The following is a 25,982-nucleotide window of genomic DNA, read 5'->3' as shown; positions in this document are numbered from 1 at the left end:
CTGATTAATTAGTGAAACAGATATTGGTGAAAGCAAAGGGACAGATAGCTGTCTCCTCTTTGCCCTATTTGTGAACTTTCCATGTGCATCTTGGTGAGAACCTCAAAGTAACTAGTCATAGGTAATGTAGTAATCTGCAGTTAGTTAACGTTTGGAAGCAATAAGTCATGTATAGTAGATGGAAGTAGTTACAGAATTATTTTTAGGCGTAGTCACCAATGTTTTCTAGTTACTTTCAAACATAATTTTTAAAAGACACGCTGCAGCATTTTTAGAGGCATTTTGTTGCCAAATTTTCAGGTTTTATGCCATTATTTGTTCAAGGTAATATTCATTGGGCATCTCCTTTGTATTTTGTAAATAATTACAAGATACAGTATCAGAAATGGACACTAGAGGGAGCCAGAGAGTGTGTGTTTAGTCGTTTAGTCATGTCCGACTCTTCGTGACCCCATGGACCAGAGCACGCCAGGCCCTCCTGTCTTCTACTGCCTCCCGGAGTTATGTCAGGTTCATGTTGGTTGCTTCGCAGACACTGTCCAGCCATCTCATCCTCGGTCGTCCCCTTCTCCTCTTGCCATCACACTTTCCCAACATCAGGGTCTTTTCCAGGGAGTCTTTTCTTCTCATTAGATGGCCAAAGTACTGGAGCCTCAGCTTCAGGATCTGTCCTTCCAGTGAGCACTCAGGGTTGATTTCCTTTAGAACTGATAGGTTTGTTCTCCTTGCAGTCCAGGGGATTCTCAAGAGCCTCCTCCAGCACCACAATTCAAAGGCATCAATTCTTCGGCGGTCTGCTTTCTTTATGGTCCAGCTCTCACTTCCATGCATCACGACAGGAAAAACTATAGCTTTGACTATTCGGAGTACCTCATCAGAATGGTTTTAGGATTGGAGGTCTTCTAGTCCAACACCCTGCCCAAGGCAGGAGACCTCATATCATCCCAGACCTCATACCATCTCCAATTTTTTCTTGAAAACCTTCAGCGATGGGGCACCCACAACATTGGGAAGCAAACAGTTCCACTGCTTCATGTTTCTCACCATCAGGAAATTCCTCCCTATTTCCAGGTTGGATCTCCCTCTGACAAGTTTCCACCCATTGGTTCTTGAATTCTATATAGAAGGGTACTGAAGAGTATCCTCCTACCTTCAGGTGCAATGGAGAGTGTATTGATGCCCTCTTCCCTGTGACAACCCTTCAGATATTGGAAGACTGTTATCATGTCTCCCCTTAGTCTTCTCTCCATTAAGCTAAACATACCTAGTTCTTCTAGTCATTCTTTATAGGATTTAGCCTCCAGTCCCCTTATCATCTTTGTTGCTCTTCTCTGCACCCCTTCCAGGGCCTCAGCATCTTTTTTTGGATTGTGGTGACCAGAACTGGACACAGCACTTCAAGTGTGACCTCACCAGCGTGGTATGGAGTGGTACTATCACTTCCCATGATCTTGATGCAGCCTGGGACTTCGTTGGCTTTCTTGGCAGCTGCAGCACACTGCTGACACATGCTTAGCTGGTGGTCCACCAGGACACCTAAATCCCTCTCACAGGTACTACTGTCAAGCCAGGTACCACCTAACCTGTACCCCATGCGTCTGGTTTCTCCTGCCTAAATGCAGGACCTTACTTTTCCCACCACTGAACTGTATCTTATTGGATAGGGCCCAATGTTCAAGTCTGTCAAGATCGTCTTGAAATTGTTCTGACCTGCTGACAACAAGAACACAACATACAACACATCATGCAACAAACTATCTGCAGGATGCAAACAGTAACTATTAAGGTGCTCAAAAGGAGAGTATAAAAACATAGAATCATAGAATAATGGAGTTGGAAGGGGGCTATAAGGGTCTGCTCAATACCCTGCTCAATGCAGGAATCTGAATCAAAATATATCTGAACAGGTAGCTGTTTAATTATCTGTTCAATACCTCCAGAGCTGGAGCACTCACCACCTCCCAAGGCAATTGATCCCCTTGTCATACTGCTCTGTTAGGAAATTTTTTTCATGATATTCAACCGAAATGTGGCCTCTTGTAACTTAAGCTCATTAATTTTTTAATTCATTTTCAATGGAAATAGGATTGTGGGTAGGCGGCTGGGGGCTGGGAGAATAGATATGGGTAGGGGGAAGGTAAAATTCCAGAGAGTGAGAGAGTACTTTTATGCCCACTTATACAATTGTACTAAAAGAGGAAAATAAAAAACAAAACAAACAAAAAGAAATTAACAGGCTTTACCAGAATTGCTACAGTTACTGTACTAATCTCTCCATTCCTATTCTTTCCAATCTATATTTTGAGTCCACCTGTAAAATCATTCCCAGATTTTTAGTCCTTTTTTATCTTTCATTTAGTCCTTCTGTTAGTATGTCCATCTCCGCCACTTCCAGCATCTTTTCTGTCAGCTCTTCTAGGAATAGTATTTCTGCTTTCTTCCATTATTTCCCATATAGTATCCTAGGTGCAGTAATTCCATATATTATCAAATATCTCATTTCTTTATCTACAGTCTCAGGCATAATATTCAATAGAAACAATTCTGGTTTAAATAGTATCACACAAGATACATTTTTCAACATTCCATGTACTAATCATTAATTTTTCCTTCCCTATATGTTCACCAAACATAATAGAAAGTACCTTCCTGTATTTTACATTTCCAACACTCATTGGAAACTTTTTCATACATTTTAGAAAGCTTTGGTGGAGTCATATGTCATTATTTAGCTCATTATTATGTGTCCTGGGCTCTGGGATGATAGAGAACAGATCTTGCCTCTACTCTTATGCGACAGCCTTTCAGGTATTTGAGAAGTGCTATCATATCTCCCCTCAGTCTTCTTTTCTCAAGGCTAACCATTCCCAGTTCTTTCAGTCTTTCCTCATACGGCTTGGATTTTCATCCCCTGATAATTCTTGTTGCCATCCTCTGAATTTGATCCAATTTGTCAGAATCCTTCTTAAAGTGGACTGGGCACAGTGCTCAAGAACTGGACATAGTGCTCAAGATGAGGCCTAACCAGTGCCAAATAATGGGGGACTAGTAGACCATGGGATTTGTAGACTATATTTCTGTTAATGCTGCCAAAAATAGCATTTGCCTTTTTTGAAGCCACAGTGCAGTACTGGCTCATATTCAGCTTGTGGTCTACAATAATCTCAAGATCCTTCTCACATGTGGTATTAACTGAGCCAAGTACTCTCCATCTTGTACTATGTGTTTGGTTTTTACCCTAGGTATAAAACTTTGCAATTATCCCTTTTAAATTTTATTCTGTTGTTTTCAGCCCAGTGCTTGAGCCCATCAAGATCTTTTTGAATGTTGTTTCTGTCTTCCAGGGTATTAGCTATTCCACCCAATTTTGTTTCATCTGCAGATTTGATGTGAATTCACAGATGACCACTCAAAGAACTACAATTATAGGTAAGCAACCTATCCTCCTTCTTCGTGGTCTCTGTGATTCACACTTATAGGCGACTACCAAGCTCACTTTCCAGCCAGTGGGATGTAACACCAACACAAATGAAATCACTGCTCAATCAAAGAGCACATCAAGTTTTGCTCTGACGGCTAGTCTATAATGTGTCATGAACGTCATGCACTGAAACCATATGGCTGCCTTACAAATGTCTGTGATCTGTATTCCTTTCATGAAAGTAGTAGTGAAGGCAGCAAGAGGCCAAGTAGAATGATCCTTTAAGGCAGTGGTCCCCAACCTTGGGCCTCCAGATATTCTTGTACTACAGCTCCCAGAAGCCTTCACCACCATCTCTGCTGGCTAGGATTTCTGGGAGTTGAAGTCCAAGAACATCTGGAGGCCCAAGGTTGGGGATCACTGCTTTAAGGTATCAGGCAAAGGTTTTCTTGCCAGTTGGTAAGACAAATGATGGCATTTACCAGCCACCTGGATGTCCTTTGAGAAGATACCTGACTGCCCTGGTGTTTGCCTTGGTAGCAGATGAATAGTTTTTCAGTTTTATGGAAAGTCTTTGCTCTTGACACGTAGAAAGCTAAGGTTCTGCAGACTTCTAATGTATGCAACACAACAAATTCCTTATAAATAGTAGCATTGTAAGCTCTGATCTTGGCTGAGCATTCTGGGAGACTAAATGCTAGAACAGATGCTTACACTTATCCTTCAAACACTTATCCTCTTTTTTCGTAAAGATTTTCTGTCAGTGTTGTTTGAATGGCAAACTAAGATGATGGCGAGAAAACTGTCATTTGCACGAGAGATGTATACTGGCTTTTATCACATTTGTCTCCTTTTTCAGGAGTCTGCTCTTGAACTTCCAGTTTGTCTCTAAAGCAGTGAACTGGAAGCAAGCAAGCTTCTCATGCAGCTGTGTCTTTGCATTTTAAGCAGGATGTAAATTCATCAAATGAGATTTGATAACGTGATTCTGTCTTTTGAAAATCACACCAAAGGCTATATAGTAGAAACAGGATCTCCAGAGATTTCACTCTAGTTTATTTATTATTATTATTATTATTTATTTATTTATTTAATTTATACCCCGCCTATCTGGTCGGTGAGGACCACTCTAGGTGAAACTTTTCCAGAAAGTCTAGGTCTAGTTTTGGATTCTGGTCACTTACACTATCTTTCTATGAGCCGTTGGGAAAGATTAAATCTGCCAAATCTGCCTCCAATTCTCTGTTTCCTCTTCTTTGCCTTGCTAAAGTATTGCAAGGACAAATATACTCAAGTTATATGAGGTTTGGTAACTTTACCACACAAGTAAACAAGGATTATTTTAGGTGAGGAGATGGTTTACAAAACAATAAATCTCCATTCTTTATGCACCACAAGAGAGTATTGGAGATCAAAGGGATGTCTGGATCAAAACAAATGCAGCGTTGTAAGGGTGAAGTCCTGTATCATTATGTCTTTGTTGGCTATCATTATGTGGTTCTAACTTTGACCGTGGAGGATAGTTCAGAAGTCTGTGCTCATGTGTGCTGGCACAGCCCGTTTCTTGGGTACTGAGGTCTGTAAAAAACACATTCAACCTGTTATACACCATAACTGCTGAGTTGGGTTGTTGAGTCCCAGGTTCTGGTCCTGAGGTTGTGAGGTTTCACGCTTTGGACCTGTAATCTCCTGTTATGAGCCAGAGCCAGCCTGGTAACCCAGAGTCTCTACATTTTCTGCCTGACATGCACACGTGCACACGCGCACACATTTTTGCAACTGTTGATATAAAATGACCCATCCCCTGGGTTTAAGGCTTTGACCCTAAAATCTCAGGGAATAGGAGGCTGACTTGGCATGCTTGTTACTAACTACCTAACTACCCTGAATTAGTGGTGCTGCTTTTAATGTATAATGTAATTCATGGCATGAGTCTTATAAATCACAAACCAGACCACCTTTCCACTCATGAATTCCTTCATCTTATTAAGTTGATCCAGAAATGATCTTCTCATATTCATATTCATTCATTCACCTTAAAAAGGACCCAAGGAGGTTTCCATCATTTAAAAAGACAATCTCTGTGAGGAACCTGTTACCAATGATGGGGTCTACCTTCATACTGCTCTCCCCACTTGCTGTTCTGTGACCCCTAGGGTGTTACATGAGGGTGGTGTGGAGACTCTTCATGCAAGCAAGAATCCTGGAAAAGCTACATTTTTCCTTGTGTGGAAAGCCAGTAGTACAGAAAGAGGAACCTTCAGAAGTATCAATGATCCTGTGAAGAAAAGGATGATGGAGGGAGCTAGGCTAGACATTGAGCTTTATAAATTGTTAAACAACTGGATTCTGTAATTCCAGAATAGAGTTTTAGGTTCATTGTATTTTGTTACGCTGGCTCCTGACCCAAGTGGTAAGTGCTGCATTTATTTCTCAGTTAATAGTGTTACTTCAAATAACCAGAGACACCAGGACAGAAGTGTTTCACTGGAGATAACTGAGAATCTATCAGTAGGATGCATTATGCCCAGTTCTGGCAACTATTCTGCTGTGGAAATGCTATGGAAACATTATGTGCGCACAACTCTTGGGATAAGATGCCCATACTTTGCCGGGGAAACAGGGTGAAATGCCAATATCTCTTTTGTGATCTTTATGCAACAATAGCTAACAAAGTGTGGAAGAACAGCAAAACAAGGCTGAATGAGGACTAAGAAAGATTGCTGCACATTGAGAAATCTCACTGTCACTGATCAGGAGTTCTGTCAAACAAAGGCACAGCTGTAAATTATGTTAATACATAAGGAAAAACAGCTGGCATGTCCTCAGAGCCACATGGAATCTAGTGGTCTGTTTTCCCATGGACCACACAGAAGAAAAGTATAGCTAATTATTGTGTTGTCATCATTTTAGCTGCATAATCAAACCAATAATGTGAAGACCCAACATCCTAGGGTAGCTGAAGACCAAAAAAGAAAAAAGAAAAGGGAATAAAGAAATAAAAGACAGCCTTTCCAAATCAATTCTGCAGAAGAATGAATTCTATAAGGACAGGTTTTCTCATCTCTGCCTGATAAACTGCACATATGGTGAAATCTCCTTCTCTATACATTTAAAATGACACAAGCATCATCCTTTTTTGTAACTGAATCTCCCTGAGATACTCATTCACAATTATCCTATAATGCCTAGAGGAATCATCAGCCTGCATGAATAAAGCCATAGCTGTCTAAATTAGCAGTGGTCCAGAGACAGCAATATAATACCAGTAGGGCAGCTGCTCCTTGAATTATATCCGTAATATGTTCTAGAGGAACAGAGAGATGCTAGGTGAACAGTATTTGCAAAGATGGGGGGCAGACTGTTTCTTCAACATTGCATGCCACAAGGGCATGTAAAAATACCCAAGGTACTGCCAGGTTGATTAAAAAGTACCAGATTTTTCTGTAATAATCCCTGCTGATGCTGTGCACTATTTCACCATGCACTAAAGCATTCGGTGCGAGATAATCCACATTAATCTTCAAAACAATAGGAATGGGGAAAAAGGAGCAATGTGAGGATAGAGATCAAAAGAATGAGAAAGTTCATTCTGGTGTTCCATTTCCACTTCCGTTTCCCACTTTCATCTAAGCCTTTCCTTATTATTAGAAGCATTTTACAAGATGTTGAGGGACTGTCCCCCCCCCCACCGCCACCCATCTGTTAGAGTGTAGCTAGTGTCATTGAGGGGAAAGTTGTGTATAACGATAGAAGAAGGGAGGGGAAGAGAAATAAGGTGAGAAGTAAGGTGAGAAAAAGAAGAGATGGGAAAGACACAAGAAAAAGAGAAGTAAACAAAGGAGATACAAGACTGTTCCACATACTGTGTGGCAGCAAATCCAGACATGTTGCTTAACTGCATACTCAACTTGAAGGTGGAGCCTGCTTCTGATTTCTGATAAGTATGTGATACTGAAAGTGTATAGTGCAAGGAAATTCTTAATCTTTAAGGCCAGGCTTTTGGTGCAACAACATATGAGGTGGCTCACCTTCTGAACCTGTTCACTCTGGTAGCTTCATTGGAAAGCCATGGAGACAAGATAGAATAGCTAAAACAGGACTATTCTATAGCCATATGGGCATGTGTCATTCTGCCAACTCCTGCAACGTTGCTGGAACCAGTTGTATTGGCTCTTGCCTTTCCATTGGACTATTTCAGTGATGTGGAGAGGGGAGATTTGCTGCTTGGGTAACAGCCTATCCTCCATATTATTCTACCCAGGCTTCGTGCTCTGGAGAGGACACTCATACAGAGCGCGTTATCATGGTCTTTCAAGACTGAAGGGTGCCTAAGAAGAAGATATGATACACATGCCTCCAAACATGTTTCTCTCATCCACACTTTAACATTTTATATGCACACCTTTCAAAAAAAATCATTTTAAGAAAAACACACCATATTATGCAAAATAACAGTAAGCTGCATGTAATTCTAGAATGTTTTTCTCAGACAGAAACAACTCCCTGCAAACATCTACATGATACATGCAAATGCATCACTTAGTGACCCTCACATTGCATGATAACTTGAATGTGTAAAACAGAAGTGTCACATACAGCACTGATGGTACCTGTCTGTCATGGGTTTGGAGGGAAAGTTCCATCCTATGGGGAGTGGAAGGCGGGACATCAGGGGGGAGGAGCTGTACTGTATATATATTTGGAGCTTGTGTGGAGAAGAGGAGTTGGAGTCTGTGTGTCAGACTGGGTACAACTGTTTGTCAGTTAGTACATACCTGATAGGTTCAGGTTTCTATTTAGGTAGCCAGAACTGATAGGTTCAGGGTCTGTGCGTTACCTTAAAGGGTTCAGTGGGAACCAAGCTGTTGTATGTGTGTGATTGGGGTTATGCCACGTTACATTATCCTAGTTACCTGATTCTTTTATGTACCCTGTTTGTTGTTTCAATAAACCTTGTTCTTTTGTTTAGTAAAATCCATTCCTGGTCTGTGTGACTCCTTATAGGGAATGGTTGGTGGCAGCATAAATACATGGTGGCATACTCCAGTAGGTCTGGGGTTGTCACATTGATTGGTGTCCAGCGTGTGGGATACGACTAGTCCAGTTGTCCAGTGGTCCAGCAAAGCCTTGGCAAGTGTGCCCAGAGCAAGGGGGGGTCTAGTCAGGGAAAATCTGAGGGCGCGTAGGTAATCTTCTAGGCTTACCTCACGGGGAGGTAGGCTAGTGGAAGAACGTGCACACTCAGATTGGGGGACTAGATTAGGGAGCTCTGAGGCAACCTGTTTTGGCGGGAAAGGGCTGAGGCAAAGCTGCGTGAAGTAACAGTGATCTAGCCTGTCTGCTGTGAGGCCTAGCAGAGGGGGTGGATTCTGCCTGGCAACAGTTGCAAGTTGGTGCTGAAGGAACAGCAGCAGTCTATAGAAGGCTGTTTCTGAGGCAAAAGGAAAAAAAGTCGTCGTTTTATTTTGAGGCTTGACTTTTGAAGGCAGCCTGTTCTGGGGGGATTATGCCCTTGACTAGAAGCCAGATGGCAGAAATGGGGGAAGTGAGAGAACCACAGGGAGACCAAGGTTCTGAGGAGGAATTTGGCTCAGTGCAGGATGAGAGCACGGGAGAACTGACCTCAGAACTCAGGAAAATGCTCCTAGCCCAACAGCATGAACTGAGGGTGAGGGAAATGGAAAAAGAAGAAAGATTAGAGAGAGAAAGAATGGAGGAAAGGGAAAGAGAGAAACAGAGACAATTTGAAATGGAAAAGGAGGAGAAACAGGAAAGGGAAAGGGAGAAACAAAGACAATTTGAGTTAGAAAAAATGGCGTTTGAGCTGAAGAAGCTGGAGATAATGAGTAGAAATAGGAATAACAATAATAATGAGGGGAACCCAGGGAATGGGGAAGGCAGCCTGTCTAAAACTGACCTGAAGAAATTCCCTGTGTACCACAAGGGAGATTGCCCTGAGGTGTTCTTTTCCCTCGTGGAAAGAGCGTTTGTGGACTTCTCAGTAAGGGAAACTGAGAAGATGACCATTATGCGATCTTTGATCAGTGGCAGCCTGGCAGAAGTCTATGCAGAGATGCCAGTGGAACTGCTGAAGGACTTCGCTGAGTTTAAAAAACTGGTGTTTGCCCGACATGGGATAAATGCGGAACAGCTGAGGCAAAGATTCAGGTCACTCACAAAAAACCAGAGCAGACTTTTACCCAAGTGGGGGCCCAACTGGTGAGGTTGCTAGAGAAATGGCTGTCTCAGGAGGGGACAGAGACCTTCCAGCAGCTCAAAGACCTGATAGCGCTGGAACAATTTTATTCAGTCCTGCATGGGGAACTAAAGTTCCATGTGAGGGAGAGGAAACCTAAATCGGTGACAGAAGCGGCAGAGATCGCAGATTTTATTTACCAAATAAGGAAGCCCTTAGGTGCTGAGGGGAAATCTGTGGGTAAGCCCAAAGAAACCTACAGCAGGTACTCTCAGGGACCAGGGAAAAACCAGCAAGGGGGAGGGGCCCATGTTGAAGGGAAGCCCTCAGACATGAAACCACCAAGACCTCAGATTTTGGAGGGAAAACCAAAACCAGATGAGAAAGACTCCAAGTACAGCAGAAAATGTTATTTCTGTCAAGGAAAGGGCCATCTAATCTCAGAGTGTGAGAAATTAAAGCAGCTAAAGGGAAATTTGCCTCATGATTTGAGTGGAACCAAGCCAAAAGCTGTGTTCTGTGTCCAGACAGAGCAAAGCTCCTTGCCACTGAGGGAGCCTGTTGCTATGGCTACTCAATCTGGACCTGTTACATCTGCTGATCAGGCTGAGGAAAATGGTCCTCTTGTGGAGGTCAAGCGCTGCTTACTAGTGAGGACAGATTCGCAATTGTTTGAGACCGCAGGGGTGGACGTAGGAATACTTGACCATCAGTATAGGGGGCTAAGGGATACTTGTTCCCAGGTGACCCTGTGCCATCCAGACATTATTCCTAGGAAGTATATAATCCCAAATGAGAGCCTGAAGGTGGCAGGGATTGAGGGGCAGGTGATCTCACTGCCAGTAGCTGAGGTACCTGTGAGCTTTCAAGGCTGGAGGGGAGTTTGGCGGCTAGCGATTTCATCGACTCTGCCAGCAGCCGTGCTCGTGGGAAATGACCTGGCTGAACATGTGAAACGGGTGCTAGTGATTACACGCTCACAAGCTACCACGGGGACAGTTCAGGGGGGTACTAAAGGGCCCGAGGTTGAAGCAGATGAGGGTAGTCCCGAAGCCGTGGCAGAAACCTTAACCACGGACAGCAAATTTGGCCAAGAGCAAAAGGCAGACGCCACTCTCCGAAAGTGTTTTGAAAAGGTGACAGACACCCAGCTAACACCTGAAACCCCAGCGAGATTTCGCGAGAAAAAGGGAATTTTATATAGAGAGACCCTGATGAATATCTCGAAAGGGGGAGATGGGATCAGAAGTCAGCTAGTGGTACCTGAAAAGTATCACCCCATGATCTTACAAAGGGGGCACTCTGACATGTTTGCTGCGCACTTAGGGGTGAACAAAACACAGCAGAGAATCACGCAAAATTTTTACTGGCCTGAAATAGGGAAGCAGATCAAGGAGTTCTGTAAACAATGTGATGTGTGTCAGAGGCAGGGGAATAACCGTGACAGGACCAAAGCGAAGTTGTGCCCTTTGCCTGTGATTGACACCCCGTTCAAATGTATAGGAGTGGATATTGTGGGACCTTTGCCCAAGGCCACAAAGAGGGGGAACCGGTTCATTCTCACCATTGTGGACCATGCCACGAGGTACCCCGAAGCCATTCCCTTGACTAACATCGAAACTAACACAGTGGCAGATGCCTTGGTGGGGTATATGTCCAGGATGGGATTTGCCTCAGAAATAATCACAGATTTGGGCACATCGTTTACATCAAAGCTCATGAAGCGGTTATGGCAGATCTGTGGAATTAAACACAAGGAAACCACTGCCTATCACCCCAAAAGTAATGGGTTAACGGAGAAGTTCAATGGGACTCTGATGCGCATGATTAGGGCTTACTTGGCAGAGAATCCAAACAATTGGGACCAGAAGCTGCAATCCCTTTTGTTTGCTTATCGATCAGTGCCCCAAGCCAGTACCGGGTTCAGTCCGTTTGAACTTTTGTTTGGGAGAAAAGTAAGAGGTCCACTTGATTTAATCAAACAAAATTGGGAGCAGATCACCCAGGATGACCCACAAGATGTTGTGACGTATATAGACACTTTAATGAATGACCTGAAGAGAAACCTAGAGATAGCAGCAGAAAACCTGCAAGCTCAGAAGGTCAGACAGAAAACCTGGTATGACCAGAAAGCCAGGGAGAGGCGCTTTAACCCAGGGGAGGAAGTGCTTTGGCTTAGGCCCTGCAAAGAGAACAAACTGCAGCTGGGTAGCCCAGAAATAAAATACTTGGGTCACATAGTAGGGGGAGGAGTGATCAAACCCCTAGAGGCCAAGATAGAAGCAGTTCGTGATTGGCCCAGACCCAACACCAAGAAAAAAGTCAAATCATTTCTTGGGTTGGTGGGCTACTACAGAAAGTTCATCCCGAGGTTTAGCGAGATGGCGACTCCGCTGACCGATCTGACGCGGAAGAAGACTGATGACCGCATCCCGTGGACCAGCGACTGTGAGGAGGCGTTCCAGAGGTTGAAGCAGGCGCTCATCCATTATCCAGTGCTGCGTGCTCCCAACTTCGACCGGGAGTTCATCATCTACACCGATGCGTCTAACAGCGGGGTAGGAGCAGTTCTTTGCCAGGAGGATGAAAATGGTGACCAGCATCCAGTGTCCTACCTGAGTAGGAAACTCCAGAAAGGTGAGAGACATTTGGCAACCGTGGAAAAGGAGTGCCTGGCCATAGTATACGCGATTCAGAAGGCCAAACCTTACATCTGGGGAAGACATTTTGTTCTGTGCACTGACCACTCACCACTGCAGTGGTTAAAGACAATGAAAACCCATAATAGTAAACTTATGAGGTGGGCTTTAAACCTGCAAGATTATGACTTTGAAGTGAAGGTGGTCAGAGGGTCAATGAACTGTGTTGCTGACGCGTTGTCAAGAAGACCCGACGAATGAAGACGGCGAAGAAACCATGGACTATGTATATTTTGGTGACCAAAAGTTAAATGTACCTGTTTATTGAACAGGCTTGGTTTGTATTAATAAAGGTAATTTAATGTATTGCAAATATTAATGTTTAAATGTATAGTTGATATGTTTGACCTAGAGTGAGTAAGTATGGGTTATGTGATTGTATGATATTGTATAACTGTTTTGTGTTGTGATCCTGGTTGTTTTTTTGGAGAAAAGCACTTTAGCTTTTCCCCTGCAAAACAACTTATAAAGAGGGGAGGTGTCACATACAGCACTGATGGTACCTGTCTGTCATGGGTTTGGAGGGAAAGTTCCATCCTATGGGGAGTGGAAGGCGGGACATCAGGGGGGAGGAGCTGTACTGTATATATATTTGGAGCTTGTGTGGAGAAGAGGAGTTGGAGTCTGTGTGTCAGACTGGGTACAACTGTTTGTCAGTTAGTACATACCTGATAGGTTCAGGTTTCTATTTAGGTAGCCAGAACTGATAGGTTCAGGGTCTGTGCGTTACCTTAAAGGGTTCAGTGGGAACCAAGCTGTTGTATGTGATTGGGGTTATGCCACGTTACATTATCCTAGTTACCTGATTCTTTTATGTACCCTGTTTGTTGTTTCAATAAACCTTGTTCTTTTGTTTAGTAAAATCCATTCCTGGTCTGTGTGACTCCTTATAGGGAATGGTTGGTGGCAGCATAAATACATGGTGGCATACTCCAGTAGGTCTGGGGTTGTCACAAGAAGTCATAAATGAAACACCAGAGATGGACCCTTTATGTTGCTCTAAGCATGGCACTTACCATCTACATACTCAGCTGGAAATAATTCAGGTATAGTGTAGGATGAAGGCAGGCAGAAAGCAGATCTGGATTTGCCAGTATTATCTGGTTGATCTATTGTGGATTGAGTAGACATGTAAGTTCCAAATGTTTAATGAATGCTAGAACAAGAACTGTCCCCTCTCAATCAAGAAACCTTCCCCCCATATATATAGATGAATTAAGCTATAGATATTAGATCTTTTAAAAAAAAGTAACAACCAGAATTGATCTTACAGTCTTGAAGATGTGGTTTCTGCAGTGTTTTCAGAATTGGACTTAAATATAATATGCCCAGGTTTAAATCATGTTCATCCATTAAACTCTTTTGGTAGCCTTGGCCAAATGCCTAGCTCTCTCACATAGTCCCACCTATCTCACTTGGTGACAGAGAACATCCTCGTTTTCAGCTCTTTGGAGGAAGGGGAGGATACCGATTTTAAATCAGAATCACTGACACTAATGCTGGTTAATATGTAGTTTAGGGACATTTTAAAAATATATTTTGCAGACGAGCTGCTCTGTGGCTGTGAGATATCCACTGCCAGATCTTCACTGGCAATGTAATTTTTAAAACTGTTGGAAATTGCCACTAGGAGCTGATTTTCAGGTCACCAAGTGTAACATTTGATGCTGTATGTCCCTGTCATATGAATTACCCAACAACATTCTTTACACATTTATGAATGCCAGAACTCTCTGTGTTAAGTCATCTACCTAGGTGTTCACCATGGGGATATAGTTGTCATGCCTCCGGACACAGAGAGCTTAGGACTGCCTGCCACCTTCTTTAGGAATAGTCAAGACTCTGTGCCTTTAACAGTTACAGCATGGGGAAAAATCAAGAAGTGGAGTTCCGTCCTCCCCTCTGTTGTATCACTATTCCACAAAAACTGTGTCTGTTTACATCTGATGTCTATAGGTGTTAAAAGCAACCTGTCAAAGATGGTGAGTGAGTGGGGCAAAAGTTTGTTGAAGGTGGCAAGTGTATGGAAAAAGCCAAAGTGATATGGACCAATGAAATGGTTTGGTTTCAGCAAGCATAATTCCAGTGTTGCCATTGCTGTTATAGCTTTCATTGTACAAACTTATCCCAAGCAATTCAGCATCAAGCTCTGTAAGTCATACACAGCTGGATGTAGTGTTTGCTTTAGACTGGAGAAAGCCTCTGGCAAAGCCATAAAGCTTTACTCATTATAAGAAGTTTAAAGTTAGACATTTGGGAGAACTTCTTGAGGAAGTCGCAGTGGACTCTCCTTTGTGTTTGAGACTTTTAACAGAGGTTAGATGGCTATCAGTTCAGGCTCCTTTAGCTGTGGATTTCCTACATCAGGAAGAGGTTGGACTAAATGACCCATAGCTCGCTTTCAGCTCTGTCATTACAGAATTTTGTGGGTAATCTTGGACCAGATACAATTACTGCTGAAGCCTAACCTACCTGTCACAGTTGTTGTAAGAACATAGCAAGCAGGAGTATGTTGTGTTGTGTTCTTTGGAGAAAGAATGAAATTAAAATGTTGTAATGTCTGTGTTGGTGGTGGGCACAGATTTTATCTAGTCTCTTGAGAAGGGCTTGCTTTTGGCAAACCTCATTGACCATATGTTGGAGTTTAGTACATAAATACTAGATTTGCACATTTATAAGCCATTTTAGAATCTGTCACTGTCAATAATGTTCTTAATAATACTTTTCCGGGAGAATGTTTTTTAACAAGTGATGTGGAACCATGCTTAATACACTGAAAATACAGATTTTGCATTTTCCAAGGTTGGCAAAACTAAATTACATTTCCTCCTCTTTCCATTTCCTCCACTGCTCCCAGTTATTACTATTTTAAGTATTTAAAAAAAAGGTTGGCCATATTATTAACATATTCTGAAAACTCAGTATTCTCAGTGAGAACTGCTAAGCATGCAAGTCTTTGAAATACCTTTGTACCAATTAATCTAATCTAAGGGATTCAGGTACTGAGTTCTGCAGGTGGTATGAGGGGGATCTGAATTAGACCCATGAGAACTTGTCACACTTTGTGACTGTCTTAGAGGGCCAAGTCATGTGTTACATGCAACCACATATATTGATACCTTTCAAGAAGAGAGAAATACAGTAATGTAATAGAAATCCTATTAATTTTCATTCTGCCCAATGCTTTCCCACTGCAATGCAACCCAGGACTATCCCCTCTTCTTAACATAGTATTCCAGATACATTTTATCTGGATAACACACATCCTGGAACCTCAGCTCAGGGAGATGCAAGGATGGGAATGGTTTCTCTGTGGAAAACCAACCTATTCAAAGCTACTATTAAGAGTCTAACATGGAGTTTGGCCGTACGTCTTCCACAGTTCAGTCAACATTAGTAATTTTCTGCAAGAGAAATAGTGCCAGCAAGAGGCAGCCGGGTACATTTTCTTATTGACAAAGAGGGAATACATTCGTAAAAGAACTGCCTCATAAAGAGAGCAAAGTGGAAGTTCTCCCATGTTTAGAATGCATGGGATGTTGCTCTATATGGCCTGAAATAAGCTTGAGGCATTAGAAATTGGATAGGTGAGAGCCTGGGCTGAACGTTTGGACCTACAGTCTTTGTTATTACTATGTGTCTGTTGAGCAGAATCACATTCACAAGACAGTAAATGCTGTGGGGAGCTAAAAACTGAATAGCTGAAAAGTAATTTACATGAAATCATTGAATATTTCTGTAGAGGATTGTTCGATAAAAACATTGAACTCTCCTTGATTTGCTGCAGCATGTGAAGCTAGTGGATCTCTCGTAGATGTAGATAGTTCAACACTGACATCTACTGTTTTATTTTATGCACTGCAAGTGGACTACAATTTTCTCCTTATGGCTTAAACCAGGGACTTGCAGTAGATGAACCTGGATCTAACTAGGAGTTGGATTTATGTGTGAGGAAGAACAGTGAACATCAGTTCTGTATTCTCACAGAAATTCATGGATTCTAAGCATGCATCAGGCTGCAGGTTGTAAGTTGCAGTGTTCTAGTAAGACACACAGTAGGTCCTCCAAATAGAATGAACACCCAACCCTGAAAAAAATAAACCAACAATCAACTGGGTTGTCAGTTCTTTTGATCATGGAAAAAGGTCACTTTAGTCAAAAATTATCAGTAGCACTTGGCCCTTCAGTGAACACTTTGCTGTCTGAGCCATACTTATCTGAGAGTGATAAGTTACTGATATTTGCAGTGTTGTGAAGCAGACAGTAACTGAGAAAGCCAATCAACAAGATAGTCTAGCCTCTAGCTGAAGGTATCATAGAAGAATTTGCAAAAAAATCATCAGAAGATAGACAAAACATTTACTTCCCAATGAAAATATGTTAATATCTGTGTTTCTTTAGTTATCGACAGAGCAGCCTTGGCCAATAGAGAGAGAGAGAAAGAGCAGGATTCTGGGTGGGTAGGGATGTCAGGTTTTGCTCTGAGAGGTGAAAATGAAAAAAAAAAACTATTTTTGCTATTGGGTGAAATTTAAGATCTTTTAGGAAAAACTGTAGAAATTGTATCTGTTCCCCTCCCCCCAAAAATAATATTTTGTATTTTAAAAATACATACATACATACATACATACATACATACATACATACATACATACATACATACATACATACATACATACATACATACATACATACATACATACATACATACATACATACATACATACATACATACATACAGTCAAAAGTGATGTGGAGTTTTGGGGGGTTTTTTTGCAAGAACAGAATTAGTACTATAAAAATAGAGTCAAAATGGAAAGGTCATGTGTGAAAAATTAGTGTATCCTTACTGCTTCCATAGAAATTAAGATACTAAGTAGCAGTCAAGTGCTTCAGCAATTGCCCTTGAGTAAATGCCCTTGAGTAATTGATCATCAGCAAGTGTACCCACATCTACAAAAGCTGACATATTAGCAGTTTGCTGCTCTGGAGCATTCAGGTGTGGGTTGACACAATGTCAAGGCGGAAACACATCAGCAACGATCTCCCCATCAATTTGGGAAGTGTTATAAGGCCATTTCCAAACAATGTAAAGTCTATCATTCTACAGTGAGAAAGACTGTTCACAAGTAGAAAACATTCAAGACAGTTGCTAATCTTCCTAGGAGTGGACATCCAAGCAAATTCACCTGAAGGTTAGACATGCAATGCTCAGAGAAATTACAAAACAAACAAACAAAACACCAAGAGTTACATCTCAGACTCCAGAGGCCTCAGTTAGCATGTTATATGTTAACGTTCATGACAGTAGAATTAGATAAAGACAGAACAAGTATGGTTTATTTGGAAGGGTTGCCAGGAGAAAGCCTCTTCTCTCCAAAAAGAACATGGCAGCATGGCTTAGGTTTGCAAAGTTGCATCTGGACAAACCATGAGATTTCTGAAACAATGTCCTTTGGACAGACAAGACCAAAGTGGAGATGTCTGACACAGTGCCACATTTGGCAAAAACCAAACACAGCATATCAGGAGATATCAATTGTTAAGCATGGTGTGGAGGGGTGATGATTTGGACTTGTTTTGCAAGACTTGGACATCTTGCAGTCATTGAATCGACCACGAACACCTCTGTATACCAAAGTATTCTAGAGTCTAATGTGAGCCATATGTATGACAGCTAAAATTTGGCCAAAACAGGGTCATGCAACAGGAAAATGATCACCAGCAAATCAACAACTGAATGCTGGAAAAGAAAACAAACCAAGGTGTTGCAATGGCTCTGTCAAGGTCTAGACCTCAGATTGAAATGCTGTGAAAGGACCTTATGAGAGCTCTACATAAACAAATGCCCGCAAATTTCAATGAACTGAAGCAATGTTGTAAAGAAGAACGGACCAAAATTCCTCCACAACAATGTGAGAGATTGATAAAGTTATACAGAAAATGATTATTTCAAATTATTCCTACTAGAGGTGGTTCTAGAAGGTACTGAATCATTGTTGTTCTGACTCTTCGTGACCCCATGGACCAGAGCACTCCAGGCTCTCCTGTCTTCCACTGTTTCCCAGAGTTGGGTCAAATTAATGTTGGTAGCTTCAATGACACTGTCCAACCATCTCGGCCTCTATCGTCCCCTTTTCCTCTTGCCTTCACACTTTCCCAACATCAGGGTCTTTTCAAGGGAGTCTTCTCATGAGATGACCAAAGTACTGGAGCCTCAGCTTCTGGATCTGTCCTTCCAGCGAGCAATCAGGGTTGATTTCCCTGAGAATGGATAAAGGTACAGCTACAAACAAATTTTAAAAAAGGTGGGGGAGAGCAAAAAAGACCAATGTGGCTTCCTAAACAATTTCAGACAGGACCTGAAAATTTAAAAGGACACATAAGGAAAGTGAGAGGAGGCAAATTTGTTATCTGTCCATACTCTTCCCACAAAGGAAGAGTATAGATAGGTAACAAAGAATCACAGGAAGGAAGGAAAAAGCTGAGAATAAGCTGAGGTAATCAAGAGACAATAAAAACAAACAAAAACATTCTTCAGGTATGTGCATAGCAAAAACCAGAGAAAAGAAGCAGTGGCTCAGTAGGGATGGGGAAATGGGCTAATGTTGTCCCTGTCTTCAAAAAGGGGGAAAAGGCGAAACCTCAGAACTACAAACCAGTCAGCCTGACATCCCAGAGAAAATTCTACAGCAGATTATAAAGCAGTCAGTCTGCAAACACCTTGACAACAATGCAGTAATAATTAGAAGGCAACATGGATTTGTGAAGAAAAAATCCTGCCAAATTAATCTTATCTCATTTTTTGATTGGGTAATCTCTCTGGTAAATGGTGAGTAATCTTTAGATATTACATATCTTGTCTTCTGCAAAGCTTTTGACAAAGTACCCCATGATATTCTGATTAGCAAGTAAACTAGATGTGGGATAGCTAAAACAGCTATCAGGTGACTACACAGTTGGTTACAGAATTGTACTCAGAGAGCGCTTATCAATGGCTCCTCAAACTACAAGGAGATAAAAATAGGATTCCACAAGGCTCAGTCCTAGGCTTTGTGCTCACCAACATTTTTATTAATGACCTGAATGAGAGGGTGCAGGGAATACTTATCCAGTTTGCATATGACACAAAATTGGGTGGAATTGCTGGTATCCTGGAAGATGGGATGATGGTGATGTGTCACTTAGCAACCCTTTTTAGTGTTTTCTAGGTAGAGAATACTCAGAAGTGAGATTTCCCTTGATCCCTGCGAGTGCCCTGAGACTGTGTAGCTTGCTTAAGGAGATACAGGCTGGCTCTACTCACAATTCCATAGTGGGGAATTCAACTCCCAATCTCTAGCTCCACAGTCGGACAGATCTACCACTTAGCTAGCCAGCCAGAAACAACATTCAAAAAAGATCTTGATATGCTCAAACACTGGGCTGAAAACAAGAGAATGAAATGTAACAGGGATAAGTGCAAACTTTTATACCTGGGGGGGTGGGGTGGGGAATACAAATGGCTAGTTATAAGATAGGGGATGCTTAGCTCAGTAATGCTCGATGTGAGAAGAATCTTTGAATTGTTGTAGATAGCAAGCTGAACATGAGCCAACAGTGAGATGTTTCTGTAAAAAAGGCAAATGCTATTTTGTGTTTAGTCGTTTAGTCGTGTCTGACTCTTCGTGACCCCATGGACCAGAGCACGCCAGGCCCTCCTGTCTTCTACTGCCTCCCGGAGTTGTGTCAGGTTCATGTTGGTTGCTTCACAGACACTGTCCAGCCATCTCATCCTCGGTCGTCCCCTTCTCCTCTTGCCATCACACTTTCCCAACATCAGGGTCTTTTCCAGGGAGTCTTTTCTTCTCATGAGATGGCCAAAGTACTGGAGCCTCAGCTTCAGGATCTGTCCTTCCAGTGAGCACTCAGGGTTGATTTCCTTTAGAACTGATAGGTTTGTTCTCCTTGCAGTCCAGGGGATTCTCAAGAGCCTTCTCCAGCACCACAATTCAAAGGCATCAATTCTTCGGCGGTCTGCTTTCTTTATGGTCCAGCTCTCACTTCCATACATCACGACAGGAAAAACCATAGCTTTGACTATTCGGACTTTTGTTGGCAAGGTGATGTCTCTGCTTTTCAAGATGCTGTGCAGATTTGTCATCGCTTTCCTCCCAAGAAGAAGGCGCCTTTTAATTTCAGGGCTGCTGTCTCCATCTGCAGTGATCATGGAGCCCAGGAAGATAAAATTTGACACTGCCTCCATATCTTCCCCTTCTATTTCCCAGGAGGTGATGGGACCAGTGGCCATGATCTTAGTTTTTTTGATGTTGAGTTTCAGACCGTTTTTTGCACTCTCCTCTTTCACTCTCATTACAAGGTTCTTTAATTCCTCCTCACTTTCTGCCATCAGAGTGGTATCATCTGCATATCGGAGGTTGTTGATATTTCTTCCGGCAATCTTAATTCCGGCTTGGGTTTCTTCCAGTCCAGCCTTCTGCATGATGTATTCTGCATATAAGTTAAATAAGCTGGGGGACAATATACAGCCTTGCCGTACTCCTTTCCCAATTTTGAACCACTCAGTTGTTCCATGACCAGTTCTAACTGTTGCTTCCTGTCCCACATATAGGTTTCTCAGGAGACAGATAAAGTGGTCAGGCACTCCCATTTCTTTAAGAACTTGCCATAGTTTGCTGTGGTCCACACAGTCAAAGGCTTTCGCATAGTCAATGAAGCAGAAGTAGATATTTTTCTGGAACTCTGGCTTTCTCCATAATCCAGCGCAAGTTAGCAATTTGGTCTCGAGTTCCTCTGCCTCTTCGGAATCCAGCTTGTACTTCTGGGAGTTCTCGGTCCACATACTGCTGAAGCCTACCTTGTAGGATTTTGAGCATAACCTTGCTAGCGTGCGAAATGAGTGCAATTGTACGGTAGTTGGAGCATTCTTTGGCACTGCCTTTCTTTGGGATTGGGATGTAGACTGATCTTTTCCAATCCTCTGGCCACTCTTGAGTTTTCCAAACTTGCTGGCATATTGAATGTAGCACCTTAACAGCATCATCTTTCAAGATTTTAAATAGTTCAGCTGGAATGCCATCACCTCCACTGGCCTTGTTGTTAGCCAGGCTTTCTAAGGCCCACTTGATGCTATTTTAGGCAGCATTAATATTAGACTCCAAGTCCCATAAAGCACTAGTTCTTCTCTATTTGGTGCCAGTTAGGCCTCATCTTGAGCACTGTGTTCAGTTCTGGACACCACATTTTAAGAAGAATTCTGAGAAACTGGATCAAATTCAGAGACCAGCAACAGGGACTAGAAAGCAAGCCTTTTGAGGAAGACTGAAATAACATGTTTCGCCTTGAGAAAAGAAGCCTGGGGGCAGATATTATAGCAATCTTCAAATACTTGAAAGATTGTCATATAGAGGTGGGGCAAGGTCTGCTCTTAATCATCCTAGAGTGCAGGACACATAAGAATCGGCTTAAATTATGAGAAGCCAGATTTCAGTTGGATATCATGAAAAGTTTCCTAACTGTTAGAGCAGTACAACAGTGGAACAGTGACGCTGAGAGATGCTGAGTGCTCCAACACTGGAGGCATTGAAGAGAAAATTAAACAACCATCTGTCAGATATACTTTAATTTAGATTCCTGCATTGAGCAGGGGAGTGGAGCAGCTTTATAGGCCCCTTCCAACTCCATTATTCTATGATTTTATGTCAACTAAGGATAAACTATCAGCTAAAGAAGTTGACATCTATAACAACAGAATCTATCTACTGAGATCATAAACTATTTCTTGTTTCTAGAATAAATGACATTAGGAAGGCTGCACCAAATACCTGCTTATTTATTCTAGTCTTAATGATACTAGTGATGTGTGTCTCTGTACACACACACACACACACACACACACACACACACACACACACACACACACACACACACCTCTCACTGGAAATTGAGTTCTCACTGTAGTGGCAATAGGGTAAACTGCATACTATATGATCTGCAGAACACTTCCATTAATTTAACTCTATTAATATTAATATTTTGTAACCTCTATTAAGTAGCTTCTTACTGCAGTCAAATCCTGTGCCAGATTTCTCTCTGCCAGCCACTGAAATGGCCAACATCCATCTCACTAGCTAGGATGGGACACATACTTATAGACATCTGGTTAGTAACAGTTTTCATAATGACACATTCTCAACCACCATGACCTACCTCAAACTGGATCAGTGCCTGAAGTTGCATGATAGGGCTTGCATCCCTACCCTGCACTACAATGGTCCCCAACCTTGGGCCTCCAGATGTTTTTGGACTACAACTCCCAGAAGCCTTCACCACCACCTCTGCTAGCCAGGATTTCTGGGAGTTGAAGTCCAAGAACATCTGGAGGCCCAAGGTTGGGGACCACTACTGTACTATATGCTGCCTGCTCTAATGGGTTTTTTAAACTTTATTTCTACAAAAGGAACTTTGGAAATTACTGTGGTGAAAAGCACATGTGACTGCTGATTTTACACACACACACCTCTATGCTAAGCCATGCTGTTTTTGCTAATAGCTTTGGCTTGAGAGAGAGGCGGATCTGGCAGAGATAAAGGGGAATAACATGCCTCTGTGATGCATGAGAGTTTCTTCCCCTAATGGCACTTAGTCGCTGACTGTGTCCTGGTCCCTCCATTCCTTCCCATCCCACCTCTTCCCATTATATAGAACTCATATGGACAGATTGTCCTACCAAGAGCTAGATATGTGGTGCTGTTTTCCTATGGCAAGCTTGGTGGTAAAATTAAAGGGAAAGAAGGGAGGATAAGAAAGAAAAGAGGCAAGATATTATGGCAGTGTAAAGACTAACAGGTTTATTTCATTGTTCATAGAGCAAAACCCACTTCTTCAGATACGCTTAATGTACCACAATAGTTTGCCCCCTTTTTCTCCCTCCCCACTCCTCCCTTTCCATTTTGTCAACATGCTGAGAGACAGATTAATTAACACAGATAATTTTTAAAATTGCTATCAGGGCAGGTAGTTCCTGTTTATGGCCAGAGACAATTACGACTTACCTGTGCCATGCTCTTCCTCAGCTATCAACTTCTATACCACCATTGCAGTCCTTTTCCCCCAACTGATGAGGTAGGACAGCCTGTTCTTATCCTTCAAGCACAATCCTGAAGCTGCAAGCCAACCCCCCTACACACATACACATCCGTTCCAGGCAAAGGAAATTATGCCACAGTGACCGAAATCCTATTGCTTAGCATAGTAAGTCACATTAGAGCAAGCCCATTGAATCAATGGGGATTTGGTGAGTCAACTCCTCTGTAAGTTCCATTGGGCCTACTCTAATGTGACTTTCAACAAGACATCAGTCACTGAAAGAACCACAAGATATACGCCATCAAGGCGGTGGCAGAAGGAAAGAAGAAAAGGTTAGGTACTTACTGTACACCCAGTCTTCCAAACATCTGAAAACGGGGCAGAGCTTGCAACGATCCGTTGCTTTTCTTTCAGGGGTTTAAATTAATTATGTCTTCGTATCTCTTTTGATGTGTACACACCCATTAATTTGGTGTTCTTGTTTTCCAGGTTCGGGATAAAAAACTCCTCAACGACTTGAATGGTGCTGTTGAAGATGCCAAGACAGCCCGTCTTTTTAACATAACCAGCTCAGCACTAGCCACCTTCTGCATCATCCTTGTCTTCATCTTCCTACGATACCCACTCACTGACTACTAGAACGTGGCCAGGAGGTGCTGCCCAAATTCCCCTGTGCCAGAAGCTGCCGTGGAGTTTCTCGCAGAAGGGACACAAAGGAGCCAAACACTCGCATAACTCCCTCCAAAGGGTGAAAGCCACCCTTTCCCAAAACATAAAAGAAACAACAAGGACCCCGCCCCACACAGCCCCCCCCCCCATAATAGCCGAACTGGTATGCAAACTTCTATAGCAGAGAGTTTTACTTTTACATTTTGTAAACAAAAGTATTTATTTTCATGATAAAGAAACAAGATTTGATGGTGAGAGGGAAACTCAGCACAGCTTAATCAAAGGCGATGGTGAAACCACAGCTGGAGGAGAAATGGAGAGAACAACAATCTTGAGATGGAGGTTAGAACAAGGTGAATGGAAGAGATGGGACAGGTGGCTGGCTCTACAGGGCAAATTGATCAGCCAACCGCTTTGGCCCTACCAACAAGGTCGCCATTTCAGGGCTCAAGAGAAGAAATGGGGTAAATGCTTGCTGTTAAGAGATAGGCATGGCCTTTGCAGAACATATCAGTTGCATTCAGACTGCTTCCAACCCCTATCCCTCTCCTCTCACCACTCTGTGTCCCCCCCCCAATTCTCACACAAGACACCTTTGCTGTGTATGTTTTATCTGTTTCAGATTTGTATGACCAAAGCCCATAATAGCTTGCAAAAATGTTTAAACCAGGAAATTTGGATTCTAGGCAGTTTGCCCTAGTCTATCCTGATGAATCCTGGAGCCTTCCAGGGTAAATCCCCTGGGGTGGGGTGGGGTGGGGAGATAATATTAATAGTCTGTGAAACCTCATGGAAATGCTGAGAATGTAGACAACTTATGGGAAATTTACATAGATCCTGTATCTCTGTCAACTTTCAATAAAAAATACCTCTAACTATCAGTCACTGTTTTATTGCAGGTTACATTTTTGTGTCTTATAACTCTGTGATAGAAGCTTGGACGTTGTCAACCAATTTTAAATTCTTTAAAAATGTAACATTATTCTATTGAAATACAATGATGTCTAAGTCAATGTCACACTGTAAATGTTTCCCCCAAATTTGCCTATTCTGTTAATGCTAATTGATGAGTTACTAAGCATACAGTTAAATGATATTATTTACTAAATTACTACTTTAATTCTCAGGAGGGGAGAGTACCCACCTCTTTTGCCTGTATTAGAATAGACTTTCCATACCGAACTAGTTTTGTGAAGTGGTGCAACTGCTAGATTGCATTTTTTTTATTTGTGGTCTCAAGCTGTTTAGCTGCTTTGAAGAGATCAGCATCCCATACCTATCTCCAGGTCCATATCTCTCTTTAAGCCACTTCCCTTCATGGAAAAGGGGACTGGTTCACAAATAGTTCATTTGCTTACCCCGGTGGAAGTCCTTGCAGGTGCTTAGGAACCATGCCGTATATCTTGTGGTTCTTTCAGTGACTGATTTTTCACCCTTTTTAAATCTATTCCAGTTGGGTCTCAAAGCAGATATTTCCCAAGGAGTATATAGATGCTTCTCCATGGCAGAGCCCCATGTTGCTTCAGTAACATGTGGAACAGTGAGAATCAATGCCACATTTCATCAAGGACCAGTGGAGATGGTGCAAGAACCTTTTACAGATCTTCCCTTCCTATGTATTTTTGCCATTTCATAAATTATAATTTCCAGCTATGGAGGAAGAATGATGATAATAGTGAAATGTGTTTTATAGTGACCATTGTTCTACCTAGCTCAGTATTGTCTGCACCAGGTGCTAATGGTTCTCCAGTGTTTCAGGAGGGAGTCTTTCACAGCCCTACCTTCTGAGCCTTTCTGTGCCTGGGCTCTTCCCCCAGTGTATGTGTAATTTGTGAGTCAAGTCTAATCAACAGCCAGCTAGAAGGAAGATCACAGTTATCACCAAACATCAACGGCCTGGAAATGA

General features: G+C 42.3%; 1 protein-coding gene across 6 annotated transcripts in view; it reads left to right on the top strand.

Annotated features, from left to right (window-relative positions):
* The window catches only part of IFITM10 (interferon induced transmembrane protein 10), a 57,332-nt gene extending 32,375 nt beyond the window's left edge, over nt 1-24,957 (top strand). For 3 of the 6 annotated variants that reach the window (XM_078383691.1, XM_072985657.2, XM_078383692.1), the window contains exons 3-4: nt 3,345-3,429; nt 23,897-24,957. In XM_078383691.1, coding sequence (XP_078239817.1) covers nt 3,345-3,429; nt 23,897-23,907 — 96 coding nt within the window. In that variant the 3' untranslated portion in view covers nt 23,908-24,957. The remainder of the gene's footprint in view (nt 1-3,344; nt 3,430-23,896) is intronic. The other 3 variants (XM_078383690.1, XM_072985654.2, XM_072985655.2) reach the window with 1 other exon arrangement.
* Nucleotides 24,958-25,982: the final 1,025 nt, after the last annotated feature.

The sequence above is a fragment of the Pogona vitticeps genome, chromosome 1, assembly GCF_051106095.1.
Source record: "Pogona vitticeps strain Pit_001003342236 chromosome 1, PviZW2.1, whole genome shotgun sequence".
Taxonomy (NCBI): domain Eukaryota; kingdom Metazoa; phylum Chordata; class Lepidosauria; order Squamata; family Agamidae; genus Pogona; species Pogona vitticeps.
The sequence above is the reverse complement of the archived record's forward strand: the minus strand, read 5'-3'. Positions and strand labels throughout refer to the sequence as shown.